At 47.2% G+C, this 16,698-nt stretch overlaps 1 protein-coding gene across 1 annotated transcript in view; it reads right to left on the bottom strand.

Annotated features, from left to right (window-relative positions):
• The window catches only part of hs1bp3 (HCLS1 binding protein 3), a 70,331-nt gene that overhangs the window by 36,424 nt on the left and 17,209 nt on the right, over window positions 1-16,698 (bottom strand). The window contains exon 4 of the mRNA XM_048531588.2: window positions 14,433-14,634. Coding sequence (XP_048387545.1) covers window positions 14,433-14,634 — 202 coding nt within the window. The remainder of the gene's footprint in view (window positions 1-14,432; window positions 14,635-16,698) is intronic.

Genomic DNA, 16,698 nt, shown 5'->3' with positions numbered 1-16,698 from the left:
GTCTTCCCTGGACTGACATTTTATTATCTTGGATTCTCCAGCATCTGCAGTTCCCATTATCACATCATCTTTTTCCATTCTTCTCATGAAGTGGGGTGTTGGAGGGAAGGGTCGGGAATGGCTTCCAAAGGCTACCTTACTGTCCCTCATTCATGCCTCTCAACACCCTTAACATTAGGATAATTGGAGATTCTCCCTCAACCACCATACTTGGCATAGTTTCCCACTCAAGAAACTCGCCAGCTTTCTCACTCAATGGGGATGCATAGGAGCAAGGATGGAGGTTGTGGAAAATCACCCAAGGACTTTCCCAGCACTAAAACACTGGGATGGTTCCCCTCTAGAGCCAACATGCTCAACTTCCTTTTGTATCACCTCCAGGGAGAATAAAATTCCACCCCCCTCCCATCCCCAGCCAAAATATTCAGATGTTTCGTCAGTCATCTCCATACTTGCATTCCAACATTAAATGTGCAAATGCAGAGCTGGAGTAGGCCACAGCTTCTTGCTCAATAATCTGCAACTCTCTTGCCAGTCAGGAATCTAACTACTTCTGACTGAAAGATACTCAATGACCTTATCTCCATAGCTCGCTGGGAGAGAGTTCCAAGTCTCACCCTCCAAGGGAAAAAATATTCTCATTTCCAGCTTAAATAGAAGACACTGAATTTTTAAATTCTTCTCCCCTTGTTCTAGTCATCCACCCAATTGGAAACACCCAACTAGTGTCCATCATGTCAAGTCCCCTCGGGATCTTAGATACATCAATAAGATCACTTCTTACAATTCTGAAGTCCATTGGACATAGACCCAGATAATTCCTCCAACCCAGTATTAGTGAAGTGAACCTCTCTAATTGGAACTCTTTCTAATATATAAATATATTTCTGTAAATTAGGAGACCAAAACTATACACCATATTCTAGAGATGGTCTCACTAATGCCATGCACAACCTCAGCAAAACACTACTACTTTTGTATTCCATTTGTCGTCTCGCAATAAACACCTACATTCCATTTGCCTTCCTAATGTCAGGAAAGGTCACTGGACCAGAAACGTTAACTCTGATTTCTCTCTACAGTTGCCACCAGACCTGCTGAGGCTTTTATAATAATTTTTGTTTTTGTTCCTTCCTAATCACATGTTCTACCCACCCACTCAAGTTTTGAAATTCATGCACCAGGACACCTATCTTCCTCTGCAGAACTCCCTCCATCTAAGCGATATGTAGTTTTTCTGTTCGTCCTGACAGTCAAGTCCTCAAATCCCATCACCCCCACAATCAACAACCCCTCCTACACTCTACTAATTCAAGCTCATGCCTCCAAATCTTGGTTGCCACTGCTCTAAGTGGTACCAAGTTCTGCTCAGGGTATCAACCGTGTCATGCAAAGTTAACTTAATTAAGTTAGTCCTCCACCCAATGTTCTTTTTCCTTTATATATCATCCATGTCTCTGCAAACAGCCTACAATCTTCTAAGGATTCAGCATTCTTCCAAATTTGGCTCACTTTGCAACCTCAGCTCCCTCTGCATAGTTACTGGTGACTATTTCAGTCATCTAGGCTCTAAGGTTCTCTCCAAAATCTCTCTTTCCTTCAGTTGCTCCTTAAAACATTTGTTCAACTATTCTAGGCACATCAGTCCCTACGTTGGCTCAATCTCAATGGGTAGCGTTGTCCCAAAGTGTTTGAAGAAGGGCAAACATTTTGCATAATTAAAGAAGCAACATAACTGCCAGTTGCTGTAAATAAGCTGCCAGAACATTTTTCATCTTTAAATAACTAGCTGTTATACATACAATTTACTGAATTAGAGTTGCTTTGAGTTTGTTCCTCTGTCGGGGATTAAACAATTGATAAAAATATATAGCATTCATAATGAGATCATTCACATGACCATTAAGGTCCCCTAACAAAGTAGCTCTAGAATATGCAACATAATATAAGTGAACTATGGAAATCTGAAACAAAAACTGAAATTGTTGAAGAAATTCAGGTCTGGCAGCTTCTGTGGCAAGCAAGCAGAATTAACATTTCAGGTGAAATGACCCAATCTTTGGAACTTACTGGGCTCGAAACAGTAACTTTGCTTCTGCAGGACCTGCTGAGTTACGGCAGCAATTTTTGCAATATAACATGCTCACTTTTAGGATTATTACACTTACTGTACAGACACAATATTAATAAATCTGGATTCAGCACTATACAACATCTAAGTGGCAAAAAGAAACAAGATGGAACAGGTCAATAAGAAGGGTTTGCTGCTATGCTAAATGAGGCACTCCCAGGTTGAATTGGGAAGATATATTAAAAAGACAGTTATAGAACATACTTCATAGTTTATTATTGGCTCAGGAACAAAAACTTATCAGTTACTGCTGCCAACATCTTTCAATCATAAAGAAGCATTGAACACCTTTTGGTTAAGATAACAAAAATGTGAGGCTGGATGAACACAGCAGGCCAAGCAGCATCTCAGGAGCACAAAAGCTGACGTTTCGGGCCTAGACCCTTCATCAGAGAGGGGGATGGGGAGAGGGAACTGGAATAAATAGGGAGAGGGAGGGGAGGCGGACCGAAGATGGAGAGTAAAGAAGATAGGTGGAGAGAGTATAGGTGGGGAGGTAGGGAGGGGATAGGTCAGTCCAGGGAAGACGGACAGGTCAAGGAGGTGGGATGAGGTTAGTAGGTAGATGGGGGTGTGGCTTGGGGTGGGAGGAAGGGATGGGTGAGAGGAAGAACCGGTTAGGGAGGCAGAGACAGGTTGAACTGGTTTTGGGATTGGGGGGGGGGGGGGGGGGGGGGGGGGGGGGGGGGGGGGGGGGGGAGAAGAAGAGCTGGGGAGGGGGGGGGGAGAAGAAGAGCTGGGGAGGGGGGGGGGGGAGAAGAAGAGCTGGGGAGGGGGGGGGGGGGAGAAGAAGAGCTGGGGAGGGGGGGGGGAGAAGAAGAGCTGGGGAGGGGGGGGGGAGAAGAAGAGCTGGGGAGGGGGGGGGGGAGAAGAAGAGCTGGGGAGGGGGGGGGGAGAAGAAGAGCTGGGGAGGGGGGGGGGAGAAGAAGAGCTGGGGAGGGGGGGGGGAGAAGAAGAGCTGGGGAGGGGGGGGGGAGAAGAAGAGCTGGGGAGGGGGGGGGGAGAAGAAGAGCTGGGGAGGGGGGGGGGAAGAAGAAGAGCTGGGGAGGGGGGGGGGAGAAGAAGAGCTGGGGAGGGGGGGGGGAAGAAGAGCTGGGGAGGGGGGGGGAGAAGAAGAGCTGGGGAGGGGGGGGGGAGAAGAAGAGCTGGGGAGGGGGGGGGAGAAGAGCTGGGGAGGGGGGGGGAGAAGAGCTGGGTGGGGGGGAAGAAGAGCTGGGGGGGGGAAGAAGAGCTGGGGGGGGGGGGAGAAGGAAGAGCTGGGGGGGGGAAGAAGAGCCGGGGGGGGGGGAGAAGGAAGAGCTGGGGGGGGGAAGAAGAGCCGGGGGGGGGGGGGGGGGGGAAGAAGAGCCGGGGGGGGGGGGGGGAGAAGAAGAGCCGGGGGGGGGGGGGGGGAGAAGAAGAGCCGGGGGGGGGGGGGGGGGAGAAGAAGAGCTGGGGAGGGGGGGGGGAGAAGAGCTGGGTGGGGGGGAAGAAGAGCTGGGGGGGGGGAAGAAGAGCTGGGGGGGGGGGAGAAGGAAGAGCTGGGGGGGGGAAGAAGAGCCGGGGGGGGGGGGGGGGGAAGAAGAGCCGGGGGGGGGGGGGGGAGAAGAAGAGCCGGGGAGGGGGGGGGGGGGAGAAGAAGAGCCGGGGAGGGGGGGGGGGAGAAGAAGAGCCGGGGAGGGGGGGGGGGAGAAGAAGAGCCGGGGAGGGGGGGGGGGGAGAAGAAGAGCCGGGGAGGGGGGGGGGGGGAGAAGAAGAGCCGGGGAGGGGGGGGAAGAAGAGCCGGGGGGGGGGGGGAAGAAGAGCTGGGGGTGGGGGGGGAAGAAGAGCTGGGGGTGGGGGGGGAAGAAGAGCTGGGGGTGGGGGGGAAGAAGAGCTGGGGGGGGGGGGAAGAAGAGCTGGGGGGGGGGGAAGAAGAGCTGGGGGGGGGGAAGAAGAGCTGGGGGGGGGGAAGAAGAGCTGGGGGGGGGGAAGAAGAGCTGGGGGGGGGGGAAGAAGAGCTGGGGGGGGGAAGAAGAGCTGGGGGGGGGGAAGAAGAGCTGGGGGGGGGGGGGGAAGAAGAGCTGGGCTGGTTGTGTGGTGCAGTGGGGGGAGGGGATGAACTGGGCTGGTTTAGGGATGCAGTAGGGGAAGGGGAGATTTTGAAACTGGTGAAGTCCACATTGATACCATTAGGCTGCAGGGTTCCCAGGCAGAATATGAGTTGCTGTTCCTGCAACCTTTGGGTGGCATCATTGTGGCACTGCAGGAGGCCCATGATGGACATGTCATCTAGAGAATGGGAGGGGGAGTGGAAATGGTTTGCGACTGGGAGGTGCAGTTGTTTGTTGCGAACTGAGCGGAGGTGTTCTGCAAAGCGGTCTCCAAGCCTCCGCTTGGTTTCCCCAATGTAGAGGAAGCTGCACCGGGTACAGTGGATGCAGTATACCACATTGGCAGATGTGCAGGTGAACCTCTGCTTAATGTGGAATGTCAACTTGGGGCCTGGGATAGGGGTGAGGGAGGAGGTGTGGAGGCAAGTGTAGCATTTCCTGCAGTTGCAGGGGAAGGTGCCGGGTGTGGTGGGGTTGGAGGGCAGTATGGAGCGAACAAGGGAGTCACGGAGAGAGTGGTCTCTCCGGAAAGCAGACAGGGGTGGGGATGGAAAAATGTCTTGGGTGGTGGGGTCGGATTGTAAATGGCGGAAGTGTCGGAGGATGATGCGTTGTATCCGGAGGTTGGTAGGGTGGTGTGTGAGAACGAGAGGGATCCTCTTAGGGCGGTTGTGGCGGGGGCGGGGTGTGAGGGATGTGTTGCGGGAAATACGGGAGACGCGGTCAAGGGCGTTGTCGATCACTGTAGGGGGAAGTTGCGGTCCTTAAAGAACTTGGACATCTGGGATGTGCGGGAGTGGAATGTCTTATCGTGGGAGAAGATGCGGCGGAGGCGGAGAAATTGGGAATAGGGGATGGAATTTTTGCAGGAGGGTGGGTGGGAGGAGGTGTATTCTAGGTAGCTGTGGGAGTCGGTGGGCTTGAAATGGACATCAGTTACAAGCTGGTTGCCTGAGATGGAGACTGAGAGGTCCAGGAAGGTGAGGGATGTGCTGGAGATGTCCCAGGTGAACTGAAGGTTGGGGTGGAAGGTGTTGGTGAAGTGGATGAACTGTTCGAGCTCCTCTGGGGAGCAAGAGGCGGCGCCGATACAGTCATCAATGTACCGGAGGAAGAGGTGGGGTTTGGGGCCTGTGTAGGTGCGGAAGAGGGACTGTTCCACGTCACCTACAAAGAGGCAGGCATAGCTGGGGCCCATGCGGGTGCCCATGGCCACCCCCTTAGTCTGAGGAAGTGGGAGGAGTCAAAAGAGAAGTTGTTGAGGGTGAGGACGAGTTCAGCTAGGCGGATGAGAGGTGTCGGTGGAGGGGGACTGGTCGGGTCTGCGGGACAGGAAGAAGCGGAGGGCCTTGAGGCCATCTGCATGCGGAATGCAGGTGTATAGGGACTGGACGACCATGGTGAATATGAGGTGTTGGGGGCCAGGGAATTGGAAGTCCTGGAGGAGGTGGAGGGCGTGGGTGGTGTCACGGACGTAGGTGGGGAGTTCCTGGACCAAAGTGGAGAAAATGGAGTCCAGATAGGTGGAGATGAGTTCGGTGGGGCAGGAGCAGGCTGAGACGATGGGTCAACCAGGGCAGGCAGGTTTGTGGATTTTGGGAAGGAGATAGAAATGGGCCGTGCGGGGTTGGGGAACAATGAGGTTGGAGGCTGTGGGTGGGAGGTCCCCTGAGGTGATGAGGTCGTGAATGGTGTTGGAGATGATGGTTTGGTGCTCGGGTGTGGGGTCATGATCGAGGGAGCGGTAGGAGGTGGTGTCGGAGAGTTGGCGTCTGGCCTCGGCGATGTCGAGGTCAGTGCGCCATACTACCACTGCGCCACCCTTGTCTGCGGGTTTGATGGTGAGGTTGGGGTTGGAGCGGAGGGAGCGGAGGGCTGCCCGTTCTGCAGGGGAGAGGTTGGAGTGGGTGAGAGGGGTGGAGAGGTTGAGGCGGTTATTCCATCCCCTATTCCCAATTCCTCCGCCTCCGCCGCATCTGCTCCCACGATAAGACATTCCACTCCCGCACATCCCAGATGTCCAAGTTCTTTAAGGACCGCAACTTTCCCCCCACAGTGATCGAGAACGCCCTTGACCGCGTCTCCCGTATTTCCCGCAACACATCCCTCACACCCCACCCCCGCCACAACCGCCCTAAGAGGATCCCTCTCGTTCTCACACACCACCCTACCAACCTCCGGATACAACGCATCATCCTCCGACACTTCCGCCATTTACAATCCGACCCCACCACCCAAGACATTTTTCCATCCCCTCCCCTGTCTGCTTTCTGGAGAGACCACTCTCTCCGTGACTCCCTTGTTCGCTCCATACTGCCCTCCAACCCCACCACACCCGGCACCTTCCCCTGCAACTGCAGGAAATGCTACACTTGCCTCCACACCTCCTCCCTCACCCCTATCCCAGGCCCCAAGTTGACATTCCACATTAAGCAGAGGTTCACCTGCACATCTGCCAATGTGGTATACTGCATCCACTGTACCCGGTGCAGCTTCCTCTACATTGGGGAAACCAAGCGGAGGCTTGGAGACCGCTTTGCAGAACACCTCCGCTCAGTTCGCAACGAACAACTGCACCTCCCAGTCGCAAACCATTTCCACTCCCCCTCCCATTCTCTTGATGACATGTCCATCATGGGCCTCCAGCAGTGCCACAATGATGCCACCCGAAGGTTGCAGGAACAGCAACTCATATTCCGCCTGGGAACCCTGCAGCCTAATGGTATCAATGTGGACTTCACCAGTATCAAAATCTCCCCTTCCCCTACTGCATCCCTAAACCAGCCCAGTTCGTCCCCTCCCCCCACTGCACCACACAACCAGCCCAGCTCTTCCCCCACCCACTGCATCGCAAAACCAGTCCAACCTGTCTCTGCCTCCCTAACCGGTTCTTCCTCTCACCCATCCCTTCCTCCCACCCCAAGCCGCACCCCCATCTACCTACTAACCTCATCCCACCTCCTTGACCTGTCCGTCTTCCCTGGACTGACCTATCCCCTCCCTACCTCCCCACCTATACTCTCTCCACCTATCTTCTTTACTCTCCATCTTCGGTCCGCCTCCCCCTCTCTCCCTATTTATTTCAGAACCCTCACTCCATCCCCCTCTCTGATGAAGGGTCCAAGGCCCGAAACGTCAGCTTATGTGCTCCTGAGATGCTGCTTGGCCTGCTGTGTTCATCGAGCCTCACATTTTGTTATCTTGGAATTCTCCAGCATCTGCAGTTCCCATTATCTCGAACACCTTTTGGTATTTTCTTTTGGAAAGAAAATGACTTCAGAAAAGTTTCTTCAGTTACTGTCTTGGCCAAGGTAGAACTGTACTGCACTCAAACAGGTTTAGTGGAAAGACCGTCTGCAGACTGAGTCAGATCATAAAGCCTTATGCACGAGAAGCGATTCCTACATTCCAAACCAATGACAGTAAGACATGATATTCCAAGAGCAGACTGTGGAATACATACACAAAATAAAACACAAATGTGCTTTGGCAAACATTATTTAGGACATACCAATGGCTTTATAATGGAGCTTGTAAATAGAATCAGCAAGTCCTTTTTGCATTGGGGGTCTCAAGATCCTCTGGGGCCAGTTTAAGTTGTTATGCAGAGATAATGGGAACTGCAGATGCTGGAGATTCCAAGATAATAAAATGTGAGGCTGGATGAACACAGCAGGCCAAGCAGCATCTCAGGAGCACAAAAGCTGACGTTTCGGGCCTCGACCCTTCATCAGAGAGGGGGATGGGGGGAGGGAACTGGAATAAATAGGGAGAGAGGGGGAGGCGGACCGAAGATGGAGAGAAAAGAAGATAGGTGGAGAGAGTGTAGGTGGGGAGGTAGGGAGGGGATAGGTCAGTCCAGGGAAGACGGACAGGTCAAGGAGGTGGGATGAGGTTAGTAGGTAGATGGGGGTGTGGCTTGGGGTGGGAGGAAGGGATGGGTGAGAGGAAGAACCGGTTAGGGAGGCAGGGACAGGTTGGACTGGTTTTGGGATGCAGTGGGTGGGGGGGAAGAGCTGGGCTGGTTGTGTGGTGCAGTGGGGGGAGGGGATGAACTGGGCTGGTTTAGGGATGCAGTGGGGCAAGGGGAGATTTTGAAACTGGTGAAGTCCACATTGATACCATATGGCTGCAGGGTTCCCAGGCGGAATATGAGTTGCTGTTCCTGCAACCTTCGGGTGGCATCATTGTGGCAGTGCAGGAGGCCCATGATGGACATGTCATCAAGAGAATGGGAGGGGGAGTGGAAATGGTTCGCGACTGGGAGGTGCAGTTGTTTGTTGCGAACTGAGCGGAGGTGTTCTGCAAAGCGGTCCCCAAGCCTCCGCTTGGTTTCCCCAATGTAGAGAAAGCCGCACCGGGTACAGTGGATGCAGTATACCACATTGGCAGATGTGCAGGTGAACCTCTGCTTAATGTGGAATGTCATCTTGGGGCCTGGGATGGGGGTGAGGGAGGAGGTTTGGGGACAAGTGTAGCATTTCCTGCGGTTGCAGGGGAAGGTGCCGGGTGTGGTGGGGTTGGAGGGCAGTGTGGAGCGAACAAGGGAGTCACGGAGAGAGTGGTCTCTCCGGAAAGCAGACAGGGGAGGGGATGGAAAAATGTCTTGGGTGGTGGGGTCGGATTGTAAATGGCGGAAGTGTCGGAGGATAATGCGTTGTATCCGGAGGTTGGTGGGGTGGTGTGTGAGAACGAGGGGGATCCTCTTGGGGCGGTTGTGGCGGGGGCGGGGTGTGAGGGATGTGTCGCGGGAAATGCGGGAGACGCGGTCAAGGGCGTTCTCAATCACCGTTGGGGGGAAGTTGCGGTCCTTAAAGAACTTGGACATCTGGGATGTGCGGGAGTGGAATGTCTTATCGTGGGAGCAGATGCGGCGGAGGCGGAGGAATTGGGAATAGGGGATGGAATTTTTGCAGGAGGGTGGGTGGGAGGAGGTGTATTCTAGGTAGCTGTGGGAGTCGGTGGGCTTGAAATGGACATCAGTTACAAGCTGGTTGCCCGAGATGGAGACTGAGAGGTCCAGGAAGGTGAGGGATGTGCTGGAGATGGCCCAGGTGAACTGAAGGTTGGGGTGGAAGGTGTTGGTGAAGTGGATGAACTGTTCGAGCTCCTCTGGGGAGCAAGAGGCGGCGCCGATACAGTCATCAATGTACCGGAGGAAGAGGTGGGGTTTGGGGCCTGTGTAGGTGCGGAAGATGGACTGTTCCACGTAACCTACAAAGACCTGTCTCTGCCTCCCTAACCGGTTCTTCCTCTCACCCATCCCTTCCTCCCACCCCAAGCCGCACCCCCAGCTACCTACCAACCTCATCCCACCTCCTTGACCTGTCCGTCTTCCCTGGACTGACCTATCCCCTCCCTACCTCCCCACCTACACCCTCTCCACCTATCTTCTTTACTCTCCATCTTCGGTCCGCCTCCCCCTCTCTCCCTATTTATTCCAGTTCCCTCCCCCCATCCCCCTCTCTGATGAAGGGTCTAGGCCCGAAACGTCAGCTTTTGTGCTCCTGAGATGCTGCTTGGCCTGCTGTGTTCATCCAGCCTCACATTTTAGTTGTTATGCATACTGCTTAAGATTTGGAAAAAAACAAACCCAAAAAACCCCCACCTCCTTGGTTTCACTATTTAGATTCCATCAGCTCACACGCCAAGCACCTGGGGAGGGGGGGGGGGTGCGGTGAACAAAAATTAATGCCAAACATAAAACAAAATTTTATTCAAAAAGGGAAAATAAAATAAATACAATTTTGAACAACCCAAAAGCTTAGATTTTTTAACATCTTTAATTATCTCAGAGGCCATAAATCAAATCCCATAATGGGAAGAATACGAGTTTGAAAGTTGTATCACAGGAACAATGGGGGCCGTATCTGCAAGTGGTCAGAGAGCTCTACAGCCATTAATCACTTGTCTGGATTGCACAATTCCCAATCGATAGGCTGTGAGATTCTCAGCTTGAAGTTATGGCCCTTTATTTCCAATAGATCAATTCCAAGACCCAGTTGAATTCTCTCCTTCAGTGGAAGTTAAAAGCCAAGTGGATGAGGAGGTCAGCTATATTGGCCCCAGCATGTGAAACTTCACGTCTTTGCAAAAAGCATTATTTTTCCATACAAAACAGGCATGTACATTCAAATAAAATTACTCCACTTACTCTTTCTCTACAATCTCCTTTCTTCCTTCTCTGTTCCTCCCTGCCCTCTAAATACTGGTTACATCGCTTTCAGAGAGGAGAGTAACTTATTTTTTTAAGAAAAGCTTAGTTGATGGAAAACTGGTCTCTTGAAGACAATCCCAAAAGGGAGCTGAAATAGATATGGTCTCTACATAAATTTAATGTTTGCTGCAAGTGGCAGACTGGAGGATTGGGAGCAATTTAAAACCAAAACATGTGCTGAGAAACTGATTAAGAAAGGTAAAAGAAAACGTGAATGCGAACAAACAAGGAAGAACCTAAAACAAGGAAATCTAAAAGTTATTTCAGATATGGGAAAAGGAAAGGATTAGCTCAGACAGATGTGAGCCAATTACAGTGGGGTAGCAGAGCTTACAGTGAGAAGCACTGAACTGCAAAACAATTACTTTGTTTTAGACTTCAGAGAAGATCATTCAGAAAATGTCTCAGCAATACTCAGCATCCCAGATGACTTGCAAAACTGTGAAACAGAAATAAATTAACATTACTGAAGAGATTAGTATTTCAGAAGGTTAATTAGATTGAAAATCCCCTAGATCAGATGAGCTTCATCCTAGAGTGTTAAAGGAAGTAGCTATAGAGATAGTGGATACATAGTGGTCATCTTTCAAAATTCTATAAATTCTGCAAATGGAAAGTAACAAATGTAACCCCAAAATTTAAGAAAGGATGGAGAGAGGGACTGAAGAGCTACAACCCTGTTAGTTTCCAAATACTGACAGGAAACTTAAGAATCTATTATAAAGCCTGTAATAATTTGACATTTAGAAAAAATGTTGGTGAAATTGAACAAAGTCAATGTGGATTTTTGAAAGGGAAACAGTGTTTCATAAACTTGTCCTTTTTTAAGAATATCACTTCTGGCATAGATCAAGGAGAACCAGTGGATGTGGTTTATTTGGATTTTCAGAACTCTTGATAAATTAGACCTAGTAGGATTGGTTGGGGTGAGTGTATGAGTATTGAGAATTGGTTAACAAACACAAAGCAGAGAGGAGGAATAAATAAATCATGATGTGGATGACAGGCCCTACAAGTGAAATTCCACAATAGTCAGTGCTATGTTCACAATCTCACTCAATAATCTAGATGTAGGGTTCAATATGATACTACTTTTACTGATGACATCACACTGGGTGGGAACAAATTGTAAGGGGAGTGTAAGGGAGTTGGAACTGGATTTTTACAGGCTTAGCGAGTAGACAGCTATGGACAGTTTTGAGATGTACAGCTAAGGCTATAGAATGCTCTTGTCAGACCACATTTAGAAGACGAAAAGCAGTTTTGGGCCCTGTATCTAAGGAAAGATGCACTGGCCTTGGACAGGGTCCAGAAGAGGTTTACGAGTATGGTCCTGGTAACGAAGGCCTTGTTGAATAAGTAATGGTTGAGCACTCCGAGTCTGTACTCAATGGATTCTAGAAAGAAGAGGGGGATCTCACTGAAATATATTACACAGAAGAGATAGGTCGGAATCTTAACTGCTCAAGTGGTGAGTGACAGGCTACCAATGATAATCATATCCCATCCTATTTGATAAAAATGCCCCAAATGAATACTGTGTAAAACAAATATGATTGTGGTGTAGGAGTGTGGCGTATTAGTATGGAGAGAAGATAGAATGGCTAACGGGAAGCATAGAATAGGGACAAATAGGCCTGTTCAAGGTTAGCAAGATGCAAAAAGTGGTGTGCCACAGAGATCAGTGCCCATTCATGTCAATGACTTAAAGGAAGGGATGGAAAGTATGGTCACCAAATTCATGGTTGACACAAAGAGAGATAGAAATCCAAGTTGTGAAGAGGACACAAGGAAGTTTCAAAAATACATTGCTAGCTTACATTTGCCGACAAAGATATGGCATATTGAGTATAATTTGGTAAGATGTAAAATTATCAATTTTGGCAGAAAGTATAAAAATGAAGCATATTACCTAAATGGTGGGAGATTGTAGAGCTCTGAAATGTACTGGATTCTGGATGTCCTAAGGTGTAAAATATTAGCATGCAGACACATTTAATGTAAAGGGGAATTGAATAATATGTAGGAAGATTATACTTCACTTATGTCAGGCACTATTAGATACCTTGAGCAGAGTGCTCAGTAATGGTCTCATTATTGAAGGATGAATATATATGCATTTGGTGGCAGTTCACAAAGTTTACTAGACTGATACCTCGAATGAGCAGGCTGTCATACGAGGATGGATTAGACAGGCTAGACTTGTATCTGCTGGTGTTTAGAAGCGTAAGAGGCAACTTGATCCAGAAACAAAAAATCCCTGAAGAGTCTTCACAGAAGAGATGCAGAGAGGACATTCCCTCTTCCTGGAGATTCTGGAATTAGGGGTCATGGTTTAAAAGTGAGGGGTCACCCAGTTAAAACAGAGATGAGGCAACTTCCAAGAGTTTTAAAGTCTTTGAAATGTTGTCCTCAAAACAAAAAAGGTGGTGGGAGCAGAAATTTTGAATACTTTCAAGGCAGAGGTAGACAGAATCTTGTTAAGCACGAGAGCGAGTGGTTATCAGAAGTGGGCAGATGTGTGGATTTAAGGTTACCCGCAGGCCAGTCATGACCTTGCTAACTGGCGAAGTAGGCTCAAGGGGCTGAATGGCCTACTCTTGCTTCTGAACTGTTCACACGAATAAATGTGCAAACGGGAAAGGACAGCGTTCTGGATTCGGTACAGTGGACATTGACTGTGATGATGCTCGGCATGAGGGCCCTCAGTTCTGTCAACAAATTCGAGAAACTATAATATTCTTCTTAGGAGAGAGCGCGCAAGAGAGATAGCTAACATTTTCAAAACTACGTCAGGATTTGATGGCTTGTTCCCAACCCCTCTACTTCCACTGGTCCAGGAACCATTGGGAATAGATTTGGCAAAAATAAAAATTTAAAAAAAAAGGTGAATCAAGAAAAAAATTTCTCCAGAGAAGCGACTGTTAACATCTAAAAGAGACTAATTGAACAAGTGGTGGCGTTAGATCCCAGAGGAACCTGCAAAGGACAACTGGACCCGTAGATGAGAAAGTATAATTTGCAGTGCTGTAAGGAAAAAAAAAAAGAGAGAGAGAACTACAAGCGCTAAATGTGTTCACTCTGGAGAGTTTTTAATAACACAGCAGACCATTTTTAAAAAAATGAAGCCAACAGAGACAACACTGGTACACATTACAGATATCCATGTCTAATAGATTTCAAGGTTTAGCTGTATTGGAGCCACAAATAAGGGATGCTGAGAAACGACATCTTTGGAATAGGGGTATTTTGGTTTTAAAGTATGATTGAGGACACTAAATTTATATTGAAAAATGATCATTTATACCAAGACAAAAAAAATGCTCAAATGCACTTATAATTATTCAGGCTGAGCAACTATTTCTTAACTTGAAATGGTAATTCTTCTAGGAAGTGACTTGAAGCTTTTAATATGTTAGAAAGTGCTCTATAAATGCAAGTATTTATAATTGTTACCTTCTGAAATTATTCAAAGCAGACATCACTATCACCACCAAATCGTTACAATTATTGAGAACAAACTGACAACATATTTTGCTTAAGGGCACAGTTTATCTTTCAGTGAGACATTGAGAGGTAAAGTGCATAAAACAGGCAGTTTGAGATAACAAGGTGTAGAGCTGGATGAACACAGCAGGCTCAGCAGCATCAGAGGAGCAGGAAAGCTGACGTTTTGGGCCTAGACCCTCCTTCAGAAAAATGTTTACTTGTTTTCAAATTACCTTTTGTTGAGTTTTGTTGGATACCTGCAAATTTGCATTTATATTTGATCCAAGTGCAATTCAAGGGCCACAAAAAAGTACAATTGTCACACGGATTTGTATACTTTCCTCGCTTTATAAAAGGAAAGTAGTCAACATCTCTTATTCCACAAAAAATGATAGCAAACAAATATCTGGAAAAGCATTCAATTTCATGCTAGTTTTGATCCACAAGACTACTTTGGACAAATAACAATACCAATGGAGGAGAAGACAGTGAGTTCAAGGATTTCATATTTTTAAAAAATTACCTAGTAACTCCCAGGGGATCAGAAATTTCTTCAATCTTCTCTTCAGTAGGAAGAAGAGATTTAAATGATCTCGGCACTCCAACATCTTCAGAGGTCTCTTGGTTGAAGAAATCTCCAGAATCATCTCCATCTTCTTGCAATTCCTCATCTGTAGAATTTCTAGTTTTAAATTTCAAGTCACCAAGGTCTTTCGTTTTTGCTCCTATTAAGACAAAAAAAGTCAATTAATTTTATTACAATTGGCAAGTTAACAAACTAAATATAAAATGCCAGCAAACAGACATTTTAAATCATTGTCCTGGACACAGAGCACCATACCACACTCGCAAAACAATATTGCAAATATCTAGAAAGAGTAGAAAATAAACCTTAAACACTATGCACAAGAACTATTGTAGCAGATCATTACCTATTTCTCCAACTTGTGCTAACAACAAGTAGAGCTGACTTGATGTCATATTTTACACACACTAGATGCCAAAGTTCACCTTTGGGAAATGGTGAGAGTCAATCTCCAGTTCAAAGCTTCTACCTTCCTTCATATTGTAACCAAAACCATCCTGATAAAGTAGTAAATATGTCAGTGTCTCCGCAGCAAAATTATTGTAGTATGTATCTTGGGCAAAAAAGTTAATCCATCTGAAAAAAAAAAGTGTACACAGAACTGAGCAAGATATCTCCCACAAGTCACATGACTGTCCCTGTTGATTCACTACAGCCTCAAAGACAGAGTGTTCTCAAAGGGAGTTATTTAGTCAAAAATAAGAAGAAAACAGAATTGTGGATGCTGGCAATCTGAGACAAAATAAAAAGAACCTCAGTAGATCTGGCAGCATCTATGGAAAGAAAGCAATGAAAAAAAAAATCTAATTACGTGAATACAGAATTCACAGCTACGATGGTGACTGACTTCATGCTTTCAATCTCCATCTCTTTAGAATGGGAATACCCAGGTAAGTATTTGGCCTGTCATGATAAAGAGGCTGATATTACATTTCTCTTCATAAAATTTTTCGATACGTGCTTTTACTTAATCTTCGAATCTGCATTTTAGCTAAAAACCGTAACGATCTTTACTTAGTAAATTTAGTGGTTGTTCCACAATTAACTAAACTCTGATCTTGCTTAAGACTAAAGCTTTGTTGCTGCATTTTTGTTAAACTCAGTGATAAAATCAGGAGTGTAAATGAGCAATACAAATTTATAGTTCATGGACCACCTGAGAAACAGATGGCATGGTTGTGAAACCAGGCTTGTCAGTTTTAGCAGTAGTGGGAGTGGCACTGATATGCAATCCTTAAAACAAAAATAATATTTGTTGCATCAGCCGAGATCTACATGGGCACTTTTGAAAAGAGAACAAAGGCAAGAAAAGTATATCTGGATAGAACCCACTCCTTCCTAATGGAAGCCATTTGCCACATTCCACCCATCACCACATTTGAGATGTTAATTGAGCAAAGAGCAGAGTTTCAACAGAGAAACTCTACTGGTGTGCATGATTTATACTTTGCACCTCAACCATCAGGGAAAAACTAAATTTAAAATTTCTAATATCACACCTTTAATTTCTGGGGCACTATTGTAGTTGTTCCAGTCTTCTTGTGCCAATACCTTTTCAAACTGCTTAATTTGCATCTCTAACAAGTGAGGCTTACTCATCACAACTCTCAAAATATTACGATCTGCATGTAAGCACAATTTGCCAATTTATTTTCCAATTATTTCACAGATTTGGCCTCAGTCTAACACCAAACAATGTCAAACACCAATGATAACGGGCAGTTCAAACTTGCCCTGGTAACTCTCTCCATATCTTCAAAACAAACAAACAAAACAAGTAGATCTTCACACTTCTTGCACAAACAAATTCACATTACTTAATTAGTCAACATAATTAAAAGGTAAAATAATTGAATATTGACTCATACAACCAGATATCTAAATTGTCTTAATGATTATGACTGGAGATAAAGATTGTTAATAGAATTCAACTCTTGTTAGACACAGGATATATTCACAATTATGCATCTCTTGCTACCTCATTTACATCAGTTGCTTTTGCCAAAGGAACCACTGTTGTTTGACACTAATTCAAAATCCCATTCACGAGATCCTGAAGTTGTACATAAAATGTACACAGCCAGTAAAGAGTAGATTCCAGGTCTCCTGTCAGCATCCTATTGCTTTTGAAAAGAAACCCCAAAAAGTCATACATTTATCATTTCTCCCTGCTCCTTCACCCTGACCCTCCCCATACTAAAAA

The sequence above is a fragment of the Stegostoma tigrinum genome, chromosome 4 (assembly GCF_030684315.1).
Source record: "Stegostoma tigrinum isolate sSteTig4 chromosome 4, sSteTig4.hap1, whole genome shotgun sequence".
NCBI lineage: Eukaryota > Metazoa > Chordata > Chondrichthyes > Orectolobiformes > Stegostomatidae > Stegostoma > Stegostoma tigrinum.
The sequence above is the reverse complement of the archived record's forward strand: the minus strand, read 5'-3'. Positions and strand labels throughout refer to the sequence as shown.